The 15,681-nt window shown below is 32.5% G+C and overlaps 1 protein-coding gene across 2 annotated transcripts; it reads right to left on the bottom strand.

The window, feature by feature from the left end:
* Positions 1–15: 15 nt before the first annotated feature.
* On the bottom strand, positions 16–15,374 carry LOC133549174 (peroxisomal succinyl-coenzyme A thioesterase-like). 2 transcript variants are annotated; one of them, XM_061894345.1, is made up of 11 exons: positions 15,221–15,374; positions 15,021–15,129; positions 10,772–10,961; positions 10,423–10,713; positions 10,192–10,361; positions 6,740–6,859; positions 6,562–6,644; positions 4,863–4,956; positions 4,718–4,798; positions 4,477–4,618; positions 16–206 (listed from the first exon to the last, which is right to left on the bottom strand). In XM_061894345.1, exons 3-11 carry the CDS (start codon positions 10,953–10,955, stop codon positions 100–102), a joined length of 1,272 nt encoding a protein of 423 aa, XP_061750329.1. In that variant the 5' UTR covers positions 10,956–10,961; positions 15,021–15,129; positions 15,221–15,374; the 3' UTR covers positions 16–99. The 2 variants fall into 2 exon arrangements, with proteins under 2 accessions (XP_061750329.1, XP_061750330.1); XM_061894346.1 differs by having other exon boundaries at positions 15,021–15,152; positions 15,221–15,368.
* Between the last annotated feature and the right edge of the window lie 307 nt (positions 15,375–15,681).

The raw sequence follows: 15,681 nt of genomic DNA, 5'->3' as shown, positions 1-15,681 counted from the left end.
TGACGTCACAGGACAGTCGTAAAAACCTTGCATTTATTTTGCCATTAAAAAAAAAACACATTAGCTGGTTGTTGTTCAGTGGGCGGCCACAGGGGGGCGCTAGTAAGCGGCGTACAGATTCTCACGCAGGAAGGCCAGCATCTTCTTCCACGAGTCTTCCTGAGCCGAGGCGTGAGCCGCGCATTGTCCTCCCCACAGGGCGGTGACTGCAAACACACGCTTACACTTAGCACAAAAAATTTTTTTTTAATGAAACACAGAGGTGTATACCTGCTAAATTGGCGAAAACAATCTAGCATGCTCATGTTAGCCTGTTAAAAAATGCTAACTGTGAAATGTGTCACCCAGCAAAATATATTACTCTGAGGCGTGGACCTAAAAAATGGGTTTAAAAAGCTAGCCCGCTAACATTAGCATACATCAACGACCAAAAATTAACTGAGGTGTAAAACTTACAAATTAGCTAGACAAAAAGCTAGCATGCTAACAGGTATCATTTGTCCGGGAGCAAAATATTACACACCGAGGTGTGTACCTGTAAGGTTAACAAAAAAGCTAGCATGTTAATTGTCAGAATAATTGTTTCAAAGTTATCACAAAACTTTGTCTTGTCATGAGTTCCCGGCAAGAAGACAAAAGCTGTCTTTGAACCTACTGTTGCTTCTGACCCGTTCTTCCTTCGGTCAACGCCCCCAGGTTCTTTTATGACACATAAGCTGGTTTTAAATCAATCAGAGACAGAGATTGCTCATTTTGATATTTTATAACCAAAGCGCTTTGGGAGATCAATCTAGATACAACATTTCAAAGGCACGGTCCAAATTCATCTAAGGTAAAAATGGCAGTTTTTCCCTCCTTCCTCACTCTCCCCCCTACCTCGGACAGTTGAGATAACAGATTGTTATGGCTTTATGCCCACATTCCAAATTCAAGGTCTATGTAAAAGGCTCACAGTTTAGCTGTTCTAAAATCTGACTAGGAAATAAAAAGACAACCAAATCCAACAGTCCCCTTTCAGATCTTCTTAAAAAGATCTCCCAACACAACTACAATACTTCTAAAGCACCTACCTCGCATCAAAGTCTTAGCAAGCTCACACTAAAATAAAATAATAGTTATATATGGGAGTTGGATAGAGGGAGGGGGTCCACGTCAAGAAAGGGAAACTAGCCATTCTCGAAAGTCACCACTTTGCTTAACTGGATGACCGAAGGAAGAACGGGTCAGAACGCAATCCTACCAAGAAGAAGGCTGGTAAAACACCACTGTGTAGGATGGGAAGCGACACGAAGGTGTTGTGTTTCTTTCATGTATTGTTAATCAACAGAAAGATATGGTCTTGACCCGAGATCTGCAAAGCGAAGAGGAAGCAGGACCTGACTCCCCTCCAGGGATCTCTTCTTTGAACTCTTCTACAACCTTTTCTTTGAACTGTCTGTGACCAAAGGCGATGGTTGTTTACGACCTCCGTCCCTTAGAAACAGCTGTTGCTATGTAATATGGGAAAATCCAAATAAAAAAGGAGGCGTACAATTTTTCGCCAGAGCGTGGTGGAACTGTACAAAGGGTGCAGTCCAGACATCTCTCCTCAATTGAGACGGATTTAATTCTGTCTCCGTTTAATTCCTTGCTTCTTGTATTGTTTTATAGATGTCATCAGTGTTTGAACATGACATTAATAATAAAATGGATGAAGTAATGTCTGAGGTGTATACCTATAAAATCAGCTAAAAAAGCTAGCATGCTAACAGGTATCATTTGTCAAGTAACAAAATATTTTCACGCTGAGGTGTGTGTACCTGCAAAGTAAACAGAAACGCTAGCATGCTAATAAAAAATGGATCAAGTAACAAAAAAATGTCTGTTTACCTTCAAAATTTGCTAAAAAAAAAACAAAACTAGCATACAACCATTAGCATGCAAATAGGTATCATTTGTCTTGTAACAAAATGTTTCACGCTAATGTGTACACCTGCAAAATTAACAAAGAAGCTAGCATGCTAATATTACAACGCAACACTGGGCAAAATGTGACTGAGGTGTATACCTACAAAATTAGCTTTAAAAAAAAGCTAGCATGCTAACCGCTGTCAATAAAAACACAAAGTATTGATTTACTTGAAGTGAAACTTAAGTTTTGCACTCAATTTTTTAACACTGATTTTTTTTTTATACACTGAGCTTTTTTATACTTAATTTTTTTATACGCTGATTTGGACCTTTTTATACATCTAAAATGTATATACAGATTTTTTTTACCACAGAAACTTTTTACTTTTATACACTGATTTTTTTTATTCACCGAGTTTTTAAATTCCTAATTTTTATATACTGATTTTTATACACTGGTTTTTTATAATTAATATTTTTCACACTATATTTTTAAACAACGATTTTTTTTTATACAATCAGTTTTTATACACCGATTTTTTACAGTTAATTTTTATTCATTGATTTATTTATACACTGCGTTTTTTAAGTTTTAATTTTTTTACACTGATTTTTAATACACTATTTTTTTTATTTTTTGTGTATATATACATTTTTTTAATAAATTTTTATATGACATTTCTTTACACCATTTTTTTGTATACTGATTTTTATACACTGTTTTTTATACTTAATTTTTTTACACCAAATTTTTCAAATACTTATTTCCATAGACTGTTTTTTGCATAACATTTTTAAACAATTATTTTTTTTCATACACTGAATTTTCATACACTGATTTATTATACACCGAATCTTTTTACATTTACACTGCATTCTTAAATTCTTAATTTTTTATACACTGATTTTTAATACACAACATTTTTGTACAATTTTTTATATGAAAACTTTTTTACACATAATGTTTTTATTTACAGATTTGGATACACTGTTTTTCATACTTAATTTTTTCACACTACATTTTTAAACAATATTTTTTTATATAATAAACTTTATACACTGATTTTTAACACAAATAATTTGTATCCATTGTTTTTCATACACTATTTTTAAAAAATGAATATTTTTACATAGATTTTTTTATACACTTCCTTTCTAAATTCTTAATTTTTATACACTGATTTTTAATACACATAATTTGTATACTTTTTTATACACAGAATTGTTTGTATTAAACTGATTTTTTTATATAAAACTTTTTTTTACACATAATGATTTTATATACTGATTTTTATACACTTACACTTTTCTATACTTATTTTTTTTTACACCAACTTTTTTAAATACTGATTTTCATTCACTGATTTTTATACTTCTTTTTTTTTTACACTAAATTTTAAAACAATTATTTTTTTCATACACTGATTTTTTTATGAACTAAATCTTTTTACATTGATTCTTATACCTGCGATGAGGTGGCGACTTGTCCAGGGTGTACCCCGCCTTACGCCCGATTGTAGCTGAGATAGGCGCCAGCGCCCCTCGCGACCCCAAAAGAAAATTAGCGGTAGAAAATGGATGGATGGATGATTCTTATACAGTTAATTTTTGTACATTGATTTTTTTTATACACTGCCTTTTTAAATCATTATTTTTTCAGACAATTATTTTTAATACACAGAATTTCATACATTTTTTTTATACACAGATTTTTTAATAGGATTTCTTTTTTACACAGAATTTTTTTTATATACCGGTACTGATTTTTTTTTATATACATTTTTTTTTACACACCTTTTTAGACATTGATTTTTATACACCAGTTTTTTAGACTTAAATTTTTTACACTACATTTTTAACAATATTTTTTTTATATAATCAATTTTATACATTGATTTTTTTAATACATATTTATTTTTATCCATTGATTTTTATACTTACATTTTTTATACACTGAATATTTTTTACATGGATTTTTTGAATACACAGCCTTTTAAAATTCTTACATTTTATACACTGATTTTTATTTCGCAGAATTTTTATACAATGATTTTTAATATAGATTTTTTTTTTTACACATCATTTTTTTATGTACTGATTTTTTTATATAAAAAATGTTTAAACATTTGGATTTGTATACACTGGTATATTATACTGATTTTTTTTATATAAATTGATTTTTAATACACTGCCTTTTAAAATTCTTATATTTTATACACTGATTTTTATTTCACAGAATTTTTATACACAGATTTTTAATATAGGTTTTTTTTTTTTTACACATCATTTTTTTATGTACTGATTTTTTATATAAAAAATGTTTAAACATTTGGATTTGTATACACTGGTATATTATACTAATTTTTTTTTACACTACGTTAAAAAAAATATACACTTATTTTTTTATACATTATTTTTTTATATACTGAATATTTAATACTTCACTTTTTCATACACTGAATTTAAAATGATGCTCACAAATGTTTTTTGACTTTAAAAGTTAACATCCTCTGATGTAAACTTAAATGTTTCCCCTAAATTCAGTGCAAACAAATCCTTAGTAATGCAAAGAAGACAAGGACTCACTTTTCTGCCGGCTGCCGACGCTCCGGAAGGAACTGGACCGGGTGTGCGGCGAGTACGGCGGCTCGATCAAGTGACCGGCGCCGGGGTAGGACAGGACGGTCAGCAGGTGGCTGTTCCCCGCACGCTCCATCATCTCCTTCATCTGGAACAAGGAGGTCATGTGACCGCCATCAGTCATGTGACCAAGGTGTCCCACAAAAACCCTGGTAGTTTACGGGCCACACAAGTTGGGCGTACTCACGTCCAGAGCGGACTCGCAGGCGCACCAGTTCTGATCGTCCTGGCCCACCAGCAGCAACACGGGACATTGCACGCGACCCATCTGCCACAGAACCAGAACCAAGGTGAGACGTGACCGTCGCCACAGAACCAGAACCAAGACTCACGTCCACTTTGAGGGCCGGGTCGGCTGGGATGGGCAGCAGAATATTTCTCATGATGGTCTCGTTCTTCTCGTTGAACTCCATCTTGTTGTTGTGCCTGATTGGATCAATAATCATATCATCAATCAACATTATTATCCATGTGTCGGACCTCATTTACATCTCTGATACGGTTGTCAAAAGTATCTATACTTTGATACCTTGTTGACGCCAACACAAAAAATATACACCCATATGCCTCTGTCTTAAAATCAACATATACATACTGTATACATATACATACATATATATATACATATAAAAAAAAAGTTTCCATATGTGTTGAGAAATTGTGTTAGATGTAAATATAAACAGAATACAATAGTTTAAAAATAATTTTCAACCCATATTCAGTTGAATACGCTACAAAGACAACTTATTTGATGTTCAAACTGATAAACATTTTTTTTTTTGCAAATAATCATTAATTTTAGAATTTGATGCCAGCAACATGTGACAAAAAAGTTGGGAAAGGTAGCAATAAATACTAATAAAGTTGAGGAATGCTCATCAAACACTTATTTGTAACATCCCACAGGTGTGCAGGCTAATTGGGAACAGGTGGGTGCCTTGATTTGGTATAAAAACTGCTTCTCAAAAAATGCTCAGTCTTTCACAAGAAAGGATGGGGCGAGGTACACCCCTTTGTCCACAACTGCGTGAGCAAATAGTCAAACATTTTAAGAACAACGTTTCTCAAAGTGCAATCGCAAGAAATTTAGGGATTTCAACATATACGGTCCATAATATCATCAAAAGGTTCAGAGAATCTGGAGAAATCACTCCACATAAGCGGCATGGCCAGAAACCAACAATGAATGACCGTTACCTTCAATCCCTCAGCCGGCATTGTAGCAAAAACCAACATCAATCTCTAAAGGATATCACCACATGGGCTCAGGAACACTTCAAAAAACCACTGTCACTAAATACAGTTCGTCGTTTCATCTGTAAGTGCAAATTAAAGCTCTACATTTATCAACAACATCCAGAAACGCCGCCGAGTTTAATGAAGTAGTCTTGTGATTTTTCCCACACATACATATATTGCGCTCTACCACGGTATCGAGCATTATTCTCTGGATAATGTAATTAGGGCATATACATATATATATATATATATATATATATATATACATAGATATAGATATAGATATATATATATGTCTATATATATGTATATATATATAGACATATATATATATCTATATCTATATATATATATATATATATATATACATATATATATACATACACGCACACACAGGTTTATACACACCGACATATATATAAATGTGCAAATGTATACACATACACACATACATATATACTGTATATAAACACACATAGACATGTTGTGCACACAGACACAGAATTGCTGTACTGTGTACACTTCAAAGTGTAATTCATGGTCATTAACCTGCATTACACATGAAGTCAACAAGTCAGCGGCAAAGTTGCAGCAATAATTCTGTCCAATCAGTTTTTGTTGTTGTTGTCCTGGTGCCGTCTAAGTATGGAAAAAAGATGGAAGTTATCAGGCATCGGTACGGACAACTGAACTTGTGGTTTGGTGACTACCTCTGTCCCTAATGAAGTGACTCTTGGCCTTATATCTGCTGAGCAAACACATTTTCATCATTGGTCTTGTGGAGGGTCTTACTGGGCGTAGAAAGCAAAGATGTCCTCCAGCGTTCCATCAACTGGCTGCACGTGACTTCCACTGATGCACACCACACACCTGGGCTGAACACACACACACACACACACGCACACACACACACACACACACACACACAGTGGGTCAAAACGCTAACCGAGGCCGATCCAGGCCTGGCTACCTTGACAACGGGCGAGTATGCCGCCATCCTGAGCGTGATGGTGCAGCCGAAGGAGAGACCCACGATGGCGATGCGGTCGGCGAGCACCTGTGGGTGTTGTTGCAGGACTCTGAAGGTCTTCTGCAAGGAAATGACTTTGTGAACTGAATTTATTCCATTGAATAAAACATTGTGAGCAAAATATGTGTTGAAAAATGAAGTTGGTCAAAATTCAGTATGTGCAACTTCAAGGCAAAAAAAATTTATATTTTAAAATTATATGCAAAAAAATAATAATTTGTAAAGATTTATTGCAAAGAAAATTCCTTGGGAAAATTCAGGGCAAAAAAAATTACATGTATAAAAATTAAGTGAAAAATAAATAAAAAATGTATACAAATTTAATGCAATTTTTTGGGTAAAATTCAGTGTAAAAAAAAAAAAAGTGTGAAAAATTGTAAAAAAAAATAAATGTAAAAGAAAATGTGTGTAACAATTCAGGGCAATAATAAAATATGTGTGAAAATTCAGAGCAAAAAAAAAAAAGCATAAAAATTCAGTGCAAAATAATAAAAAAATGTGTACAAATTTAGTGCAATTTGTTTTGTAAAAATTCAGTGTAAAAAAATGTGTGTAAAAATTCAGTGCAATAAAAAATGTTGTGTGAAAATTCAGAACAAAAAAAATTAAATGTATAAAATTCAGTGCAAAATAAAAAAATGTGTACAAATTGAATGCACATTTTTTTTGTAAAAAAATAATTTTAAAAGAAAATGTGTGTAACAATTCAGGGAAATAAAAAAAATATGTGTGAAAATTCAGAATAAAAAAAAAATAAATGTATAAAAATTCAGTGCAAAATAAAAAAAATCTGTACAAATTTAGTTCAATTTGTTTTGTAAAAATTCAGTGTAAAAAAATTTGTAAAAATCCAGTGCAATAAAAAATTATGTGTGAAAATTCAGAACAAAAAAATTTAAATGTATAAAAATTCATCCATCCATCCATTTTCTACCGCTTAGTCCCTTTTTCAGTGCAAAATTAAAAAAAATGTGTACAAATTGAATGCATATTTTTTTGTAAAAAAAATAAATGTAGAAGAAAATGTGTGTAACAATTCAGGGCAATAAAAAAATTTGTGTGAAATTTCAGAGCAAAAAAAATAAATGTATAAAAATTCTGTGCAAAATAAGAAAAATGTGTACAAATTTAATGCAATTTGTTTTGTAAAAATTCAGTGTAAAAAAAAGAATGTTTGTGGAAATTCAGAGCAAAAAAATTACATGTACAACAATTCAATGCCATCCATCCATTGTCTACCGCTTATTCCCTTTTTGGGGTCGCGGGGGGCGCTGGCGCCTATCTCAGCTACAATCGGGCGGAAGGCGGGGTACACCCTGGACAAGTCGCCACCTCATCGCAGGGCCAACACAGATAGACGGACAACATTCACACTCACATTCACACACTAGGGCCAATTCAGTGTTGTCAATCAACCTATCCCCAATATTTAAAAAAAAAAGTGTAAAACTTTAATGCAAAAAAACTGTGTAAAAATTCAGTGGAAAACACTGTGTGAAAAAATTCAGAGCAAAAAAAATTACATTTACAAAAATTCAGTGCAAAATGAAAAAATCTGTAAAAATTTTGTGCAAAAAAAAAATTATGTGCAAGAATTCAGAGCAAGAAGTAAATGTGTGTGGAAATTCAGAGCAAAAACAATTCAATGTATAAAATTTCAGTGCAAAAAAAAAGAAGCAAAAATTCAGTGCAAAAAAAATATGTGTGAAAATTCAGAGCAAAAACAATTCAATGTATAAGAATTAAGTGCAAAAAAATTTGAGTATCGTAAAATTCAGTGCAAAAATTAATCCAGTGCCTAAAAATATGTTGCTTTCAAACTCACCTCATTGGCTGGTTCTGACCCACTATTGATTGTTTCACTCTTAATGTACCAAAATTAATTTTTACACAGATTTTTTTTTGAAGGTTTTCTTTTTTACACACAATTTTACCAAACTGAATTTTTTAAACATAAATGGAGTCAAATTACAGCCATGACTGCATAATCAAAAATGCTTTTTACGTGCAGAAAAATGTTTTTTTTACTTATGCATCTATTTTTTTTTTCAGAAAATGTGTTTTTATCCATCCAAATCTTTTTCATTTATTGAATTATTTTTTTAAAAAATCTGCAAAAATTTTTTTCACATGCAAAAAATAGTTTTTATACCGATGTATAAATGTTTTATTTGCAGAAAATCGTACTTTTCTTACATGCGTATCTTTTTTTAATTGACTTTTTTCTTTTTATTGAAAAATGTTTTTTTGGTAGGTCAATCATCAATCATTTGGTGTGAGTTAACAACAATTCTCTGTGTTTTTAGGGTCCGCCAGGCCCATTGCAAAAGGACTCCAAAGGAATAATTTGACCCCCTTAAAATGCTTCAAAACTCACCAAACTTGACACACACATCAGGACTGGCTAAAATTGAGATCTAATAAAAAATTAAAAAAAAAAAAAAAACTGAAAATTGCGCTCTAGCACAATTTTTGAATAAAACACAGAAAACACTGCTCCTAGGAAGAAAACACAGACAAAACTGCTTGTAACTTCCGGTAGGAATGTCGGAGAGACATGAAACAAAAACCTCTATGTAGGTCTCACTTAGGCCTACATTTCATAGATTGACAACCCCCAATGAAAATCAACAGGAAGTTTGCAATCCCCCCTTCAAAACAAAAGTTTTGTAAAAACCGGTCCCCTTTCTTCAAACATTATCTCCTCTGAGCGCGTTTGTCGTTTCGGCTTCAAACTCGCACAGGAGAGAGATTGACCCCTTCTGATTAAAACTTATCCAAAGAGTTTTGATTACTGCTCCAGTTTTGATTTTACGCGCCTTCGAAGAACCCCTGCGCTAAGTTTCCTAAAATATGTCATTTTTGCCTCTTTGAGCTGTAATTTGACCCCCTTAAAATGCTTCAAAGTGCAAGTTAAAGCTCTACTATGCAAAGCGAAAGCCATTTATCAACAACATCCAGAAACGGCAAGCTGTAATTGGACTCCCTTAACATGCTTCAAAACTCACCAAATTTTACACACACACCAGGACTGGAGAAAATTGCCATTTAATAAAAAACCAAACACCAACAATCCGAATTGTGCTCTAGCGCCCCCTAGGAAAAAACACAGACCAAACTGCTTGTAACTTCTGTTAGGAATGTCATAGAGACATGAAACAAAAACCTCTATGTAGGTCTGACTAAGACCAGGGCTTGAGTCTCGGGAGCAGCAGTCAAAGCGGACCCGACCAACGCTGCTTGCAGCTTTAATTAAAATTGTGGCAGTAATTTCACGCCATACATAAATTTTGCTAACACAATGAAGATGTCAGCATTATTCGATGTCAAAACATTCAGTGGACAAAACATTTAAGGTGACATCAATGGAGATGAACGGAACCTCAAAGTACCTCAAAGTAGGCGTTGTCCGCCATCTTGCCCGTTTCCATGGTGATCTTAGAGTTCAGGTAGTCAAGGGCCAGCGAGGCGAAGCCGTGTGAGGCCAACAGCGCCGCTCGGTACTCCACCAGCTGGCCCCCGCCCCCCCACAGGTCCAGGATGGCGGGGAAAGGTCCGGGTCCTTATGGTGTTTCTTTTTTATTATTCATCATTATGAGTTTTTTACGTCACGTGGACTTTACCTGAGGGCAGGAAGAGGGTTGCGGACAGTCCGTCCGTCGTGACGGGGATCCGGCGGATACCGGGCGCCATGTACCAGCGCTCCACCGCCTGGGAGGCCAGCGCCACCTGGTCCAGGAATCCCTGAGTGCCGTGACCCCGCCGCACAGAGATAGTCACCTCCATGGGGGTCTCCACCTTCATCTTCCTCATCCTGAGTCCAGGTTGGCTGCCTGGAACCGGTCTGAGGCTCCACAGGAGACCCATGGGCTCCAGTCCCGAGTACGTGCCCCCCAGGCTGACATCCTTGGAGACTGCAGACACAGACAAAGATCTGGGGGTCCAAGGTGCGTCTCTGGGAGGACCACGTACCGTCCACGGAGCCGCCGGCGTCGGACACGTAGTGAGCGAACGCCTCCCAGCCGTGTCCGTCCTCGCAGCGGTGGAAGGCGTGGACGGTGAGCTGGACGCCGGGGGGCGCGTTCTGGACCAGGATGACAAACTTCTCGTCCACCAGGCCTCTGGACGGACGGACCGACAGCTTGACCGCGTCCATGCCGACCTGCACGCCCCCATTTTCAAACTTCATGCGGTTTAGGGAACTGTCAATGCTTTTTATGCTTTTGATCAAAACACTAAAGGAGGACTTCTTTATTAGGTTAATTTGTTTCTTTTTTTTTTTTTTTTTTGCATTCAATTTGTGTACACAAAATGTTATTGCATTTAATTTTAATATACTGACTTCCTTACCCATGATTTTTAAACATGGAATTTGTCACACTGATTTTTTTTTTTAACTGAGTTTGTATTCACTACATTTTTACACATACTTATTTTTTTACATTTCAATTGTATACACTGAAGTTTTTTAATACATATACATTATATTTTTACACAGAATTTTTAAACACTGATTTTTCTTGAAAGTTTTTTTCAAACGAATTTTTTTGTTTTTTACACTAAATGTTTATAATATATATATATATATATATATATATATATATATACATATATACATATATAGATATATATATACACACTACTATAATTTTAATACACTCAATTTTTTTACAGTGAAATTTTTGTACACCGAGTTTGTATACACAAAATTTTTATACGATTAATTTTAATACACTCAATTTTTTACTGTGAAATTAGTACACACTCTATGTTTTACATCAAATTTTATACACTCAGTTTTTACTATCAATTGATTTATTTACACTAAATTTGTCTCCACGTTTGTCACACAGATTTTTTTTTTTCATCCTGAATTTGTATGCACTAAATTTGTATACATTGAATTTCAATACACTCTATTTCCTTACTGTGAAATTTGTATACAGTCAACGTTTTACATCAAAATTTATTATTTTACACTGAATGTGTCTACACGTTTGTTCCACAGATTTTTGTATTTTTTTTATCCTGAATTTGTTTACACTCAATTTGAATACACTCCGTTTTTATACACTCAATTTATTACAATGATTTATTTACACAAAATTTGTATACACGATATTTGTTACATTTATTTGGTTTTACACCGATGTTTTTGCAAATATCTGTATACATTACATTCTAGCAAAGTGAATTTCAATTTTTTTTTTTTAGATGCTCACAAACTATTTGTAAACCCTAATTTTTTTTTCAACTGTGTTTGTATTCACAACATTTTTATACATACAAATGTTATACATATTTTTTTACATGAAATTTTATACACTGAAGTTTCATACATATATATTCTATATTACACAGAATTTTTAAACACTGATTTTTCTTAAAAGGCTTTTTTAAAACACAATTTTTTACATTTTCTTACATTAAATATTTAGGCGTTGAATTTCATTACACTCAATTTTTTTAACTGTGAAATTTGTTTACACTCAATTTGAATACAGTTAGTTTTTATACACTCAGTTTTTCTACACTTAATTTATTACATTGATTTATTTACACTAAATTTGTATACACTACACTTGTTACATTTAATTATTTTTACACTGATGTTTTTGCACATATATTTGTATACATTACATTCTAACACAGTGAATTTCAATAAACAACATTTTTTTTCACAAACAAATTTGAAAAACTGATTTTTTTTACATTGAATTTAGGGACATTAAATTTATTACACTTGTTTTTTTTTACTGTGAAATTTTTATACAGTGAATTTTTAGACAATAAATTTATATATGTTGAATTTTAATACGCTCAGTTTTCTTACTGTGGATTTTATACGAAAAAATGTATACACTCATCAATTTATTACATTGATTTTATGTACACTAAGTTTGTATACACATTTGTTACACAACATTTTTGATTTTTTTATCCTGAATTTGTTTGCACTGAATTTGTCTACACTCAATTTTTTACACTGAGTTTTAATACACACAATTTTGTACACTCAGTTTTTATGCACTCAGTTTTTTCACTCAATTTATTACATTGATTTATTTACACTCAATTTGTATACACTACATTTGTTACATTTGGTTATTTTACACTGATGTTTTCAGACAGATAGTTTTATACATTACATTCTAACACAGTGAATTTTAATAAACTTTTTTTTCACAAACAATTTGTGTACACTGATGTTTTTTTAAACTGACTTTGTAGTCACTAAATTTTATAGATAGAAATGTTATACTTATTTTTTCACATTGAAATTGTATACACTGAAGTTTATATCATTGAATTTTAATACATTATTTTTTTCACAAGATTTTTAAACACCAATTTTTTTTAAAAGGTTTTTGAAACAACATTTTTAATTTTTTTACTGTACATTTTTAAACGTTGAATTTTAAAACACTCAATTTTGTACTGTGAAATTTGTGTACACTCAATTTTTTACACACATTTTTTACAATCATTGATTTATTTACACTCAATTTGTATACACTACATTTGTTACATTTACTTATTTTACACTGATGTTTTCAGACAGATGGTTTTATACATTACATTCTAACACAGTGAATTTTAATAAACAACATTTTTCTTCACAAACAATTTGTATACACTGATTTTTTTCAAACTGACTTTGTAGTCACTAAATATTTATACATAGAAATGTTCTACTTATTTTTTCACATTGAAATTGTATGTTCTACTTATTTTTTCACATTGAAATTGTATACACTGAAGTTTAATTCGTTGAGTTTTAATACATTATTTTTTTCACAGAATTTTTAAACACCGAATTTTTTAAAAAGGTTTTTAGAAACATTTTCCAATTTTTTTACACTAAATTTTTAGACGTTGAATTTTAAAACACTTAATTTTGTACTGGGAAATTTGTATACACTCAATTTTTTACAATCAATTTATTACATTGATTTATGTACACTCAATTTGAATACACTACATTTGTTACATTTAATTATTTTACATTGATGTTTTTGCACATATATTTGTATACATTACGTTCTAACACAGTGAATTTTAATAAACAACATTTTTCTTCACAAATAATTTGTATACACTGATTTTTTTTTTTTAAATGACTTTGTAATCACTAAATTTCGATACGTAAAAATGTTATAATTATTTTTTCACATTGAAATTGTACACACTGAAGTTTTAATACATTATTTTTTTCACAGAATTTTTAAACACAGAATTTAAAAAAAAAGTTTTTGCAACATTTGAAAAATAATTTTTACACTAAATTTTTAGACGTTGAATTTTAAAACACTCAATTTTGTACTGTGAAATTTGTATGCACTCAATTTTTTACACACATTTTTTACAATCATTGATTTATTTACACTCAATTTGTAAACACTACATTTGTTACATTTACTTATTTTACACTGATGTTTTCAGACAGATAGTTTTATACATTACATTCTAACACAGTGAATTTTAATAAACAACATTTTTCTTCACAAACAATTTGTATACACTGATTTTTTTTCAAACTGACTTTGTAATCACTACATTTCGATACATAGAAATGTTATACTTATTTTTTCACATTGAAATTGTATACACTGAAGTTTTAATACATTATTTTTTTCACAGAATTTTTAAACACCGAATTTAAAAAAAAAGTTTTTGCAACATTTGAAAAATAATTTTTACACAAAATTTTTAGACGTTGAATTTTAAAACACTCAATTTTTAACTGTGAAATATGTACACACTCAATTTTTTACACACATTTTTTACAATCAATTTATTACATTGATTTATTTACACTAAATTTGTATACACTATATTTGTTACACTTAATTATTTTACACTGATGTTTTTGCACGTATATTTGTATACATTACAACAGAGAATTTTAATAAACAATATTTTTTTTCACACACAATTTGTATACGCAGATTTATTTTTTACATTGAATTTTTGTACACTTAATTTTATACACTTATTTTTAACACTACATTTCTATACACTCGTTTTTTAACATGTTTTACACTGCATTTTTGGACTGAATTTTTACACACTGAACTATTTATTCAACTAAATTGTCAGCATAATTTGATGTAGAAAAAAATAAATATAAAGGCAAACAAATCAGCTTCATAAATTCAGTGTTTTAAAAAAAAGTTTGGCTAAAAAGGACACAAATTAAACTCCATTTGAATGTTCTTACCTTCTGGCTCAGTGAGGTGTTGGTGGATGTTTTGAAGTCCGCAATGTTAACAATCCTTATTGCGCAAGGGTTAAAGGTCACACGGCAGGCAGAGGATGTGGTCACGTGGCTGCGAAGTTAGCACAACGTCACCTAGTTGTTGTCACATTTAGACACGTTTACGTCAAGTTTCGGTGTTTTGAGGGCGTCACCTGACTTACCGCAAGAAGGTTGGATGAACTTGCAGATGTCGATCGGCTTGACTTGGCTCAAACTTGCATCCAGCAATCTTCAAGTCCTGTTTTGGGACTTTCACCAGTCACAACAGCACCGACAGATTTCCGTTTCCTTCTTAGGGCGCGTTGACGCCTTATGGACACTAGAGGACGCCAGAGAAACCAAGTAAAGTAGCAACACAAGGTCCATTAAAGGCCTACTGCAGGGGTGCCCATTACGTCGATCGCGAGCTACCAGTCGACCGCGGGGGGTGTGTCAGTCGATCTCGAGCCAGGCTTTTAAAAAAAATAGACCTAAAAATTAGTGATCATCAATCTTCACCAAGACGTCACTTAAATGACATTCACGGTACCGGAGGGTCTTGTGAGATGACGCTGGCTGCTGCAAGATCATTATTATGAAAATATGACCGAGAGGAAGGCGAGAAACAAGTGATGTGCACGCC

Source organism: Nerophis ophidion, linkage group LG03 (assembly GCF_033978795.1).
Source record: "Nerophis ophidion isolate RoL-2023_Sa linkage group LG03, RoL_Noph_v1.0, whole genome shotgun sequence".
In the NCBI taxonomy this organism is placed as follows: Eukaryota; Metazoa; Chordata; class Actinopteri; order Syngnathiformes; family Syngnathidae; genus Nerophis; species Nerophis ophidion.
This window is presented reverse-complemented; position numbering and strand designations above follow the sequence as displayed.